Source organism: Haemaphysalis longicornis, unplaced genomic scaffold (genome assembly GCF_048455015.1).
Source record: "Haemaphysalis longicornis isolate Haplotype H1 unplaced genomic scaffold, Haemaphysalis longicornis Haplotype H1 scaffold_7, whole genome shotgun sequence".
Classification (NCBI taxonomy): Eukaryota; Metazoa; Arthropoda; class Arachnida; order Ixodida; family Ixodidae; genus Haemaphysalis; species Haemaphysalis longicornis.
In genome coordinates, this window is record NW_027526422.1 from 38,182,595 (window position 1) to 38,195,857 (window position 13,263).

The 13,263-nt window shown below is 49.3% G+C and overlaps 1 protein-coding gene across 1 annotated transcript in view; it reads left to right on the forward strand.

The window, feature by feature from the left end:
* LOC144146259 (uncharacterized) overlaps positions 1-13,263 on the forward strand; it is a 67,445-nt gene that overhangs the window by 27,577 nt on the left and 26,605 nt on the right. Inside the window, exon 3 of the mRNA XM_077678221.1 lies at positions 10,205-10,370. Within this exon, the coding sequence (XP_077534347.1) occupies positions 10,205-10,370 (166 nt within the window). The remainder of the gene's footprint in view (positions 1-10,204; positions 10,371-13,263) is intronic.

Below are 13,263 nucleotides of genomic sequence, written 5' to 3' on the forward strand. Positions count from 1 at the left end.
GTCGAGAAGTAACGTGATTGGCAGGAGGGTAGACGAGTCATTCAAGACGCTAGAGGGATGTTAAATCATAAAAAATGGGGAGGCGGTCACGGGAAAGGGCAGATGGCCACGGTTCTTGCGGCTGCCGAGTGGCCAGAGCTCGGCATTAAGTCCTCAGGCGCTGCTATTGGCTGCCTTATTTCTGGCGAAGCGAGCATTTGCGGGTGTAGAAAGAATATTATCATCGCTCCACCGATGATATTATCATCATTGGGGCCTGTGGCCACGCGGGGGCAGCTGTCGCTCGAGCTGCTTCGTGTTCCTTCATTTTCCATTTTGTAAATAGGGACGTCCCGGCGCTTAGTATCTCTTGTTTTACACCATGCCTTGGGTTTCGGGTGGAGAAGATGGCAAGGGCACTAGGGGAGATCTTAACAGGGCTGAAATTGCTGATGGCAGTTTTCTAGTACTCACAATTGTAAGAGTAGTGGAGTGAGTCATGGCAAGCAGGATGGCGGCTTTCTCTGCCTCCTCGAGAAAGGATGCAGTAACAGAGGCCGTCGTAGCAACCTGTCGGTGTAAAGTAACGCGTGCGCGGGCGTAGCACATGGATCGGGCGGGTATGCAGCGGTATCGACATAGAGCACATCCTTCCTTATGCTGAGTTACCTGTATAGGGCCTTAGCGCATTGTGAACGGTGAGCGGTGTGTTGCGTTGTGTTGCCGACGTAAGGTCCCACGTTAGCTGTCTTTCCTTCGGTGATGGAAAGGCTGCTAGGAGACGAGCGATGCAGACGCCTCTTACATAGGCTTGGTATTTGTACGCTTGTAATGAACGAACATTGTTCCTCAAGCAGTAATGAGTGCTACCAGGTGAAGCGGCAAGGTGCAGGGACATTACCGGTGGACCTTTCAGGACACCAGAAGACCGTTTTCTTTTCATTCATTTATTTTAACGGCGAAGCTATGTAGTAAATCGTAATTTTTGGTGTCCGCAGTTAAAAATGCCAGGAAATCAGACAGCGTGGGCACGTGATCACGAGCCCGGTAGTTAAAAAAAAACTGAGAAAATGCGGACCGCTCATGTGCGCGTGGCTCGCGGCGACCACTGCGCACGTTTGTCAAGCCAACCATACCCACTTGGACAATATTGTTATAAAACCAAGAAAATGCCGAGCGCTCGTGTGTGCGTGCCTCGCGGCGACCGGCCAGCGTCCCCGGCACACTTTTGTGCAGCCAAGCATACCCACGTAGGGAGATCGGGCAAAACCTCCAGCGTTCGATGTAATCGTGGGAACACTTGCTCGGAACTAGGACACGTCAAAGGATACGCCTCTCCACGTAGATGTCCAATAATTGTGACTTCCCCAAAACATCAGGGAACGTCGCACTCGTTACAACAATGGTGGAGTAAAGGTCGTTGCGTCGGCGAAGAACCAAAGTCACACAGCTTTACTGACTGAAAAAGTTTACAATTGGCAGCTTTTTTAAGCAACACATAGAAGTTTTAAAGGAGTCGTACTGTACAAGGCTATATATAAAACTAACGATAGAAATAAACGGTGACCATAGTTTAAAATAGGTGTAGTTCCAGATGCTTATTGCTAAATAAAATCAAATTTCCACAATTTCTTCTTCCACAAATTTTATAACTGTTCATGCGAGGAGCGCTCGTGATTGATGTGCTCAGTTTGTTCCATTCTCTCATCACTAGAGGGAAAAAGGAGCTCTTGAGGCAGTCAGTGTGGCAAGGAAATGGAGCAAGTGTAGAAGACTGCTGGTGCCAGGTGATCCCATCCGACATTAGCAAGATTTGCGATGAGGTGCTGGCAGGAGATACCACCTGCCCACCGGACCAGGGTGGACTTGGAAAAAAATTCAAATTCCTGGCAAACACCGGAGCTCCAGACTACGGCAAAGGCCTAAGACGGCAACCTCGGTCAGTAGGCAGCTTCTACTTCAGCTGCTTCTGGAGCGCTATTGACTGGAGGTCCAGATGCAACACGTCCAAAGGTGTCTTGACCATCCGGCTTAACAAGTGCTCACAGAAGGCACCGCCAGTGACGTCGTTGGGCGGCGTCCTGCACTCAGAGTACCCGGGCAACCTGCGTCCGGACTTGTCATTTGCAGTCTGCACCACCCGCTTGTCAGCTCAGTTAAATTCCGTGTCGTAGGGTGGATTCACCACCTGGCGGATTCCGTTCTTTTTTAGACAAGCCAGGTACTCTGCGCTGGCAAAAGCGGGAGTCGTCCTCGTCGTTGAGTCATCTTCAATTTAAGTTGAGCCCTTTTAGTGAGCCTCGTAATTTCTGCATCGTAGGTGAGTACCTGTAAGATGCAGCTGTCATACTTTCTTCTTCAGAGACAATTCTGGCTGCCATTCATTATCTGAGAATGCCTGCCGAGTGCACTCCACCACATTCTTATTCTAATTATCTCTGCCTAATGTTCCGAGACTATGGGGAATTACCCAACCTGAAACCTCATAGCAGGCAGCCCTGCTGCAGGCTCAGCTTGGTGGCCTTGTGGCTGTAAGTCTGCTGCACCAACTCTTCCCTTGAGACACCGCCTTGATCAGGAATGGGTCCAGGCTGGTCGCCTGTGATACCGCAGATCTGGAGATGACCTCCGGGTACGCGTGCTCCAGCATGAACACTTCAGGAGGCTCCAGGACACCAGCAGGCACCTCTGGCAGGGGCAGACAGCTCGGGGAATCAGCAGAGGTCACGTCCTTTCGCGGGCGGTAGACAACCTCGTGTCTGTCCGCCGCAAGCCTCAACATCAAGCGCACCAGTCGAGGGGATGCCTGCCCACAAACGACCTTGTCAGGCACCAGAATCCCCAGCAGCGGCTTGTGGTCAGTCACCGCCTGGAATTTCCGGCGCCACAAAAACTGGTTAAAGTGCTCGACCCCGAAGACAAGAGCGAGCCCATCCTTGTCCCGCTGGCTGTAACACTATTCTGTTGCATGGAGCTGGCTAACGGGAACCAAACGGCAAAGGATTTTCCTGGCCGTTCTTGTCCCGGTATGCCAGGACGGCTCCCACGCCGTGCAGCGACGCATCTACGGTAAGGACGACAGGTTTGGCCGGATCTAACTGTACCCGCACTGCAGCCTTGGTAGCGGACACCTTGGTGGCGGACACCTTGGTGGCGGAGGCGGACACCTCGGCCATTCTGGCACTTGATCTCCACAAAGCATTCGACAACGTCTCTCACGTAGCCATTCTTAACTCTATAAACTCCCTTGGACTTGGTGCGCGTACCTACTCTTACATCTCCTCCTTTCTTCGTGACCGCACGGCCACTCTACGATTCGGACCCCTCCAAACCTCGAACTTTCCATTCCCCGCAATAGACACACCTCAGGGTTCGGTCATATCTCCTCTTCTATTCAATCTGGCGATGATCCCCATGGCCACTGCCTTGTCCTCCATCACAAATCTCCACACCTCTATCTATGCAGACGATATTATGTTATGGGTTAAATCAGGTAGCGATGCTCTAATCGAACACACACTCCAGCAAGGCGCAGAAATTGTCCAAGCAACTGCGTCTCAGTTAGGCCTCCCGTGCTCCTCGCACAAATCCGAGCTACTTCTTTTGCACCCCCCTTGCAAGCAACCCCCCACGGAACCACCATCACAGTTTACGTCGACAACCATATCGTCCCTCATGTCTCCTCCCTCCGGGTGCTAGGTCTCACCATTCAGGCCAACCGGGGCAACGCGACCACCTTAACTAAACTCCGATCGCACGTACTTCAAACACTCAACCTCCTAAGAAGAATCACCACACGGCGTCACGGCATTTCCGAACCTGAACGCTTGCAACTTCTTCATTCCTTCGTACTCTCTCGCTTTACGTTTTACCTCCCGTACTGCAAACTCAATGCCTCTGACGAAACAAAACTAGATTGCCTTCTACGACGGATATACCGAGTTGCTCTTCTAATACCTCCCAGCGCCCCCACCAGCCGTCTATTAGCCCTGGGCATTCACAACACTGTCGATGAAATCATCGAAGCCCACCGCGCAGCCCAGGTAGCCAGACTATCGCGCACGCATCCCGGCCGCGCCGTTCACGCAGCGGCCCACCTGACCTCCCCTTTCCCCTCACCTATGGCCTCCCTTATTCCCACTACGTTACGCCAACTCTTGCATGTACGCCCACTGCCTCGCAATATGCACCCCCACCACCACGCCGACCGCCGACTGGCCAGGGGTAGACATCTGCAGCGCACATTCCCTCCCTCCGAGCATCATTTATACGTCGACGCAGCTAGCTACCACGATAAGCCGGCTTTCACCACAACCGTCATTTCACCGCTCGACAGCCCTCCCTTGGACGCACTCACGATACATACAACATCAGCTACCGCTGCGGAGGAGGTGGCTATCGCCCTCGCCCTAGTACAATCTCCCACTCCCAGAGTTGTCCTTTCGGATTCTCAGTCGGCAATTCGCAACTTCTCTGCAGGGCTATTCTCCCCACTCGCTCCCAAAATCCTCTCCCGCAGAACACCATCTCACCCCGTGGCTCTGCTTTCGACCCCGGCCCACACGGGAGCCGAAGCCAATGAAGCGGCCCACCGTGCAGCTCGAGCTTTTGCCACCCGAGCAGGCCCTTCTTTTGGCTCTGCCCACGGCACCCCCAGCTTCCGGGACGCTCTAGTCTCGTACCGGGACATTACCCAGAACTTCCGCCTCCTCCGCAGGATATATCCTCCCCCACACCCTTCCCTCACCCACGAAGCCGCTCGCCACTGGAGGCTACTTCAAACCCACACAACCCCCTGCCGAACTCTCCTACACCGCATCAACCCCAATCTCTACCCTTCGCCTCTTTGCCCTCAATGTCTCCAGCCGGATACCCGCTACCATTCCCTTTGCGACTGTCCCCACGACCCATTTCCCCCTTTTCCTTCTCCCTTACACTGGGAGCAGGCCCTGGAGAGCTCCGACCCGGAAGTGCAGTTGGCACTAACCAACCGGGCCGCCCAGGTCACGGAGAAGATCGTATCCTCCGCCACCCCTCTCCCCTAGACCCAGTTTGCAAATAAAGTGTTTCTCCTCCTTCTCCTCCTGCGCTGGAAGGCAACGTCCGGTTCTTCCCCCCAGGCGCACTGCTGACCGTCTCGAAGCAGAAGATGGAGCGGCTGTAGATGCGACGATATGTTCAGCAGGAAGCTCCTACAGAAGTTGATGAGGACGAGGTAGCCCTGGAGCTCCTTCTTATTGTGAGGCTTGGGCACCTTAATAAACACAGGATCAACTGTGCAAGACGCCGGGGCCAAGCCTGCCTGGGAATTTACGCGTCCCAGGAAGGCCTAGGGCAAATTGTTAAACACTGCGTACAATTTTCGTCCTATATGGCCTGTGCCTGCTTTGTTGTCGATACAGAACATATTCATGTTTTTTGCTATAGCTGGAGTACGTGTATTGTCCATGTCCCGATATCATCTGTGTGGCCGATATCTTGTAGGCGGGAAGGGAGGGCGGTAAAATTAGTGGGTAGGATCTCATTACAATTACTTTTAGGACAATATTACTGAACACATGCATGAATACATTAACTATTTTTGCAAGAGTCGCCTGACCAGTTGTTTTGTATATTACACCGGCACGCATACCTTTACAAAGCGCTTTGGCACTCCGCACAACACTTAGGAATACCCTATATAACTTCCTTCACACAAAAGGTATGAAAAGTTTCTAACCGTGTTTCTTGAAACATAATTTTTTTGCTCTCAACACTTCTGGTGATCGTTCGCAGGGCTCATTCTGTGAATGGTGGAACAAGTACGTTAATTTTCAACTGATTTTTGTGTTTTTAACGAATTATTTGCACACTAGTCAATACTCCAGAAAACCTAATTTTCTCGTAATGTCGCAGTTCATAAAAAATTTTTAGAGTTGCTGCGAATGATGCCTTCATTCTGGTACCTTAAGCTCTATGCAACTTTCTGTTTACGCAAGGAAATGCGTAAGAGCAGTTAGAAGTTTTTTTTCAAATCTAAAACACAGCAACGGTAGGATGAATAAAGCAAAACCTTGCATTCTCCAACGAATTAAGAATAGTGAATATCTGACTTGTCGAGATTGAACGCGTAAGTTTCTCAACCCCTCCCATGGAAACTTGAGGCTCGGCCCTATGTATACACACCGTCCTCCAGGTTCATGTTGTAACATGGAAATTCTTTTACGCCCCTCGAAAACAGCACCAGCAGTGCTTTCCGCTCTAACCCTCCCAGTGGCCACATTTTCTCACTTTCAGCAGCGGGAATTTCTGCGTGTCACTCCTTTCTTGTTATGGAAATTGGAGTAGCCTCGAGCTGGTGCGTCCGCGAGGCCCGCGGGCGAGGCATGGTTGCGGCATGCCTGGCGAGGCTTAGCTCATCCGTCGGCGTGGCACAGTCTTCTTGTGGCGATAAATTGTCTTCTGGTTGCTCAAAGTTCAAGTTGTGATGTCCTGTGAGTCACTGCACCTTGCCGGTTCACCTGGTACCACTCATTACTGCTTGACAAACGAAGTTCGTTCATTTAAAGCGCAGAAACACCGAGCCGAGGTATAATGCGTCTGCATCGCTCGGGGTTCTAGTGGTCTTTTCCTCACCGAAAGAAAAATCGGACATGCATCGGCTGGTGTTCTCCCAAACACGAGCTGCTAGAAGTGCATTGGTTCTCGGAGCCCATATGCTTGCTGTTCTTCTGCTGAACAAAGCTCACCGAAGGAAAGACGGATAACCTCGGACCTTACGTCGTCTGATTTCCTTCTGAACACCGGTTGCCAAAAGAGAACACTTTGCTGCCGGTCGCTTCTCGTGATTCGGCTGAAGACCACGCACCTAATGGAAAACGTACGCTCTCGGGTCGTACGCCGGCCGGTCTCCTTTACAACACCGGTTGTCCGATGAGCACAAATATTTTGCGGGCGCACGTAGGCCGGTCTCTTTTTGAATACCAACTGCCACAAGAAAAAAAAAAAAAAAAAAAAAAAAAAACGCATGCTCAGTGCCCAGTCGCTTGCCATGATTCTGCTGGAAGACCCTTTCCTGAAGGCTAACCGGATGGTCTGGAGCCGTCCGTCTCCCGTTCTTTTTTCTGGGCATCCGTCACAGAAAATAAACAATATCTGGCAGCCGGGTACCTCCCGTTGTTTTTCTGAACACGGGCGGCCGGAGAAACACTGAAGTGTTGGTGGCCGCATGTTGGCTGTTCACGGTAAGACCCTGATGCTGGCCTAAGATGCCAGAAAGTAGCCTTAGACGTGGGACTATTCCCCGTCTTTTGAAGGGGGGAATGAGGAGTACTTTAATGCGAAGGCAATAAGTACACAGAAAATTGGAAAAGCTTGCGTCTCTAAACTTGCTACAAGGAGTAAAGTTTGCAAAAGGCTTGTCTATAACGCACAAACGGCGTGCTCCGGAATGCGCGGGAGACACCTTGTGATAACGCATGGATTGAGACAGGTAGAATGTGAGCATGCGCGGCCGGTATCAGTGGGACGGCGGTGTCCCTCCTTGCTGTGCCAGTCGCCTTGGCTTCCACACATTCTTTAACCGTAGTAAGCGCTGCATGCCTGCGCTGCCAGGCCGAGAAACAGAAGCGGAGATTACCTGACCTAGCGCGCGCTGTGTGAGTTTTTCTATGCATTAGCTTTGGCGCACAGCTGTCCATTGCGTTATCGTTCCGCCAATAGCTGCATAAGTACCGCGTGCACAATTATCCGGTTTCTAGGCTTGGCTTGGCACGTCACTGCTGACGGGCTAACGCCACAATACTTAATGAACTGTGCAAGCAATCACGAACCAGTATCTAGTCACTCTAAAACACCGGCAGCGATGCGTTTCCGGCGATTGTCGTTCGTTGACTTGCATACCGGAAAAAAACTGTCTAAATTGCGGAGGGTGCCGCAAAAATTAAGCGTTGAACGTAGTTAAACGCAGCCAACGCTGCACTACCAATCGCTAATCTCCGCTATTTTTCCCGGCCCGGCAGTGCAGGCAGCGCTTCTCATGGCGAAAGAAGGTACGGAAGGCAAGGTGACGCGCACTGCGACAAGAAATACAGCCATCGCGCTGATCCGGGTCGCGCATGCACCCATTCTACCGGTCCCGCGCAGTCCAGGGGCCCTATTCTCGACTGCTCAAATTCCCGGGAAATTGGGCCCTTTGGAAGAAGTCTTTTCTGTTTGGCTTTCAATTTTGGTCAAGTGCTTCCGGTTTACAAAGCGGTTGTGCGTGGTTTCGTCATTTTGACGGTTCATGACGTTTACTGTCAACACTTCTAAAGTTTGCCTTATTCCTTTTTACTGAAAGCGCATAATTCGTGGCCGGGTATGAAAAACTAGGCTAAATTCACTGGACATGACAACGTAGGCGTGTCTTTGCTATTCAACAACAATACTGCTTGTAATACACGCCCTCTCTGTGATTAGCTGAGAAGGCATGACGTAATTTAAACAGTTGGCGGGAACGATAACGTCACAAAATGGCAACTTCAGGCAGCGAAAAAGTGCCGTAATGTTACGTAACAGCTTGAAAATGGCGGCTGCTTTTGTCGCAAAATGGGGCACAAAATTGCCCTGGCTTTCGGCGCCGCGAAATGTCCGCGAATTTCCAGCAGGCGCAGTTTCGGATGACGCGCCGTTTAAACCATGTTTTCTGCCGAAAAAACTAATAGTTTTGACTGTTTCCAATTCAGCGATCAGGGAGCATACAAATAACGTGTCGTAGTTTGCCTTTATGTTCGGCAATAGTTTGGCGTAACCGCCACATTAGAGGGCAGTACAAGTCTCTCCATGACAAAGAGAACCCAAAGCATGGTATTTGTCCACGCTCCTCCCAGTAAGCTGCTGGGTCACATGATCGAAATCAAGAGAAAAAACATATAAAAGTGACTCTCTTGTTCATTACAGCGAAGATTGAAGTCGAGCTTGACGAATGAGTGAATGGGTTACCGCTCCGCGGTAATCAGGCGTAGCGCGTCGCTGCTCTGATGTCATACAAGTGATGGTTGCCGCCGTTTTTTCTGTGATCACGCCGCAAACTTTCATATAGCAGCCGACGATAGCGTGGCGGTGGTGGCGGCCGCGAAGGTGATAACTTTACAAAGCTTGCATTCAAGCAGAGAGCCCAACTATGTTACTAAAAGCGATTGAAAGAAATAGATACGGTAAAAAAATTGTGTGGTGTTTAGCACTCACTTTTCGATCAACGTTTCTCGATCGCCTTGTGGTGTTGACTCCAATTTTCACCTGCAGAAATGTGTTTTTCTTGCCAGCCTCAGCTAACGTCTTAATGTTTTATAGTACATGCCAAGTGTTTTTATATCTTTCATGCGCAATATTTGATACCATGGTTGTGATCTTTATTAGGGAAGCGTCAAATTGCACTGCATGTCGTCATAGCTATAGGTGCATCACGTCACTGATTGCTTACGTCGTGCTTACGCAAAAAACCATTGCGAATTGCCTGGGAATTTGTGCAGTCGAGAAAAGGGCCCCAGAGCACGCCGTTCACTCGTTAATTAAACACAAGCCTTTTATTGACTGTACATCACATCGAGTGGGTTGGTGAGGTGCTGTTTTGAAGGACGGACGCGGAAACGAGGTGGAAGGCAATCGCGACTGGTACCCCGGTCGTCCTGCATGTGCGACTAAATATGATATGCAGAATTCGCTGAGCGAAAAATCTGTCAATCCCTTCATTGTCGTAAGCATGCGCATTTCCGCGTGCTGCGGAAGCAGATAATTGCGAAGGGCAGTACTAGCGAAGCTGTGATTTACACGCTTTTGAAACGAAGAGTTAGTCGGGGTTCAGACAGTGGCCGCAACTGTCCTAATAACTTTACAGAACGACGTCATTTGACGTCTAAGCCAACGGAACTGCGTTAACAAGCCGTTTGTTTACATCCGAAGATCACGGTATGGCTTTTGCGTCGGTAGTCTAAACACAGCCTTATGGATTGATTGTGATGTGTAACGCGCCAAAGCTACACAGGTTTTGAAGGGCAGAGTAGTGGAGGGCTCCGTATTAATTTTGATCAACTTGGGAGCTTTAACGTACGTGGAACTATCGAACACACGTTCGTTTTCGCTTTTCGCCTCCAGCTAACGAATGGTTACAGTTATTACTGCATGCGCCCAACTCCTGGCGACCGAGAATGAAATGCCAAACCCGCTGCTTGATTCCGTTTCACAGTGATTTCGCACCGGTTTTCAGACACGCATACCAAGCAAGCAAGGACGCCAAGGCAGAGGAAGGCCATTCCACTATAGTGAAGTACTGGACCGAAAGGAAGATATTCCACTACGGCATTTTTGACGTATCCAATCCAGGGAACGACAATTTCGAAGATGAAATGAAAAAAGTATTGAACGTACTCCAGGTACGCAGTTTACGTCTTTGGTGCCAAAACTTTCACGCATATGTATGCGGGTTCTTTCAGTGGTCATGTATGCACTCAGCCCCTAAAATTGTGAACGTATAATTATAAAACGCATAAGACAATCAAGAACGTTTTCATTGTGTCGAAAAAAAAAATAATCAGGTAGCTAACTGTAATCTCAAAACACCAAGATTTCCTGGTGTAAACTTGCCATATACGTCATTCTGGACCCTTTAAAAACGATCATAAACAACGATCATAAACCATTTTAGTGTGCCGTTTCCTATTTTACAACACCGCGCATGGCTTGACTGTACCCTAGGCGGAACATGACTTTTAAAAGTGCAGAGCACGTTCGGGCCGCGACTTGTCGTCGTAGCTCGCTCGCTTGACCCAAGTGGAGCCCCACGCCGTTCCGTCGTTGCGGCATAACCAAGAGGCTCCCTTTGTATAGTCATAAGCGTTCGATACCCTTGAATCACGGGCTCTTGTCATACATCTCCCCGTTGGCGTAAAGAAAACTGCAGGCATATTTGAGGCAAAATATACGTAATTAACCGGCAGCGCCCGCGTTCATTTAGTTAGGAACGCTCGTTGGGTTGGTTTTTACGATAGTAAGCCAAAAAAAGTGGCGGCGCAACGCCCGCACGTGCGGGAGGAAATGCAAGCACAAAAACAACAGAACTCCCGCTGGCGAAGCTTCAGGCAGGGGGTGCGCGAGCACTTCGAAGGCGGGAAAATTGAAATTCGTTGGGTGGTAGCAGTGTGTGGATAACGGCGCTACGGCCCATTATGGCGAATTACTGCTCTGCACTTCCGACAGTTTAACATTGTGGAACGGGCGTAATTTTTCCTTCCTTGGCGTCGCAGCCATTTCGTCAAACGAGATGTGGAGTTGGGTGTATTTCATGCGAAATCGGGCTTTTATTTTTGAAAAGACTTTTGCGAAATTTATTGCTCGTTTGCAACGTATGTTTGGGCTTCAAACTTAATCAGCATTTGGCAACAGGGAATGTAGAAAATAAAGCGTCTCTGTTGCACAGACTGCGATCAAAACAGCCGAAGGCTGGAAGTGCAAAAAAAAAAAAAACCATACAAAAGTATTCATAATTAAGTCAAGCAAATTTTTGCCTACGGGGGACTTAAACCACGGAACTCCAGAATGCGAGGCGGATATGCATCTCAAACACCACCGCAGGTTGGAGAATTGATGATTTGAAAGATGGAACGAATAGGTACATGCGTTGTGGCCCCAGACTTAGAATTGCGTGTTAGAGACGCGTGCTGAGGCAGGCATGAGTAATTTGGGCATGCAAAATACAGTACGTACAGAGTCATCAGGGGACCAGACAACCAGTTTACCTTTAAATGTTCTCCTAGCCTGGCGACGCGAATTCGGGTATGTGCCGACCCGAGTCAGAGGAACCAAAAGTAGAAAACGCCAGCGAAAGAAGACCCTTCAGGTTCACAGTGTGTTCAGGTGTTCTGACAATATTTAAATGTAGGTTATTCCAATCTGGCGCCCTCCTGCGTCTTCCTTGATATTTATATCATATACCAGCGAGGCACACCCGGCATTCGGGATTTATTATTGGTTTTGAGAAAAAGCTCCGCATATATTTCATGTGGACACGCACGTGAGACACCTGAATCTATGTGCCGAACTCGGACATCAGTAAAAATGAGCTTGTATACATGTGAAAAGACGTTCTCCGGATACCTTTCGATATTAGATTTTCTAAACTACCGTCGAGTAAGGTGAGGCAATTTCGTGGACTGTTGGTTGTTTCTGCAGTGTGTGCGTGACGGCTTCCGATTCCATAACTATGTTGGATCACCGTCTTTTTCTCTTTTTTAAAAGACAAAGCGAGCAAGATTAGGCAAAAAATTGAGTAATGTAAGGCACATGCGTTGAGACTTCATGTCTTAAAAAAACGTATGGTGTTTGAGTCAAATCATTCCTACTTCAGACGTCTTCTTTTGCCCAAACTATGCCGCCCATTTCAGCTTTTTTTTGAAAAATCATGAGTCATTTAGCGAACAGCGTCCTGTCGCCCTTATTCTAAACATTCGAGCCCCCTTAAGTGAGACACAAGGAGCAATATAAGGGGCATGTCTCCTTCCCAGACCAACCGGATAGAGTCACCCCTAATTTCCCCAGTTTTTCTCAAGCAGTCTCAGCTAAGCGTAGCGCTAGTAGAAGTCTCGCCAATGTCTCAATCGAAGCACCTGGTTGAAATACAAAGAGCAGTTTCACCGAAGCCGTGGTTAATGCGGCTCCAAGCACTTCCCATGGCCCCTTGCTGACGTGTTCCGCACTGCTCTGCGGCCGAGGCAGAGACAGCCGTGTCATCGTCTACCTCCGATATCTTGTGTAGCCGCCGTAGTGACACGACTAAAGTGGGTAACAACTCGGTGGTGTAATTGTGCAGCTAAATTTCTACACGTGGATCAATATGAAAATCTCGCTCAAGCTGTCTTTGCTGATCCAAACCATGGAAAAGAAATCAGGTGAAGAAATGTTGGCTTTGCGAATTCAGCAACACCTTCAAGCAAGGAAAACTGCCTTACCTCTGAGCTCAACATGTTGACCGAAGTCCGTCTTGTCGGGATGAATGTCCAGGATGGAAAAGCCTGGACGCCAGCAAAGCAATTAGGAATGTTTAGACTCTCCCCCTATAGGCTTGGTATATCTGGTACTAAAAATAACGGTTACCAATATATATATATATATGGCCCAAACCTGGCAACTTTCTTAAACATTGTTCAACACAGCTATGTGAGGAGTGAAGGATTTTAACAATAATACTAAAATGATTAGGATTACGAAATTTAACGGGACGACGCTTACACAGGCGATTAGGCGCGCCGTTTTGGAGAATTTCGGCCCTTA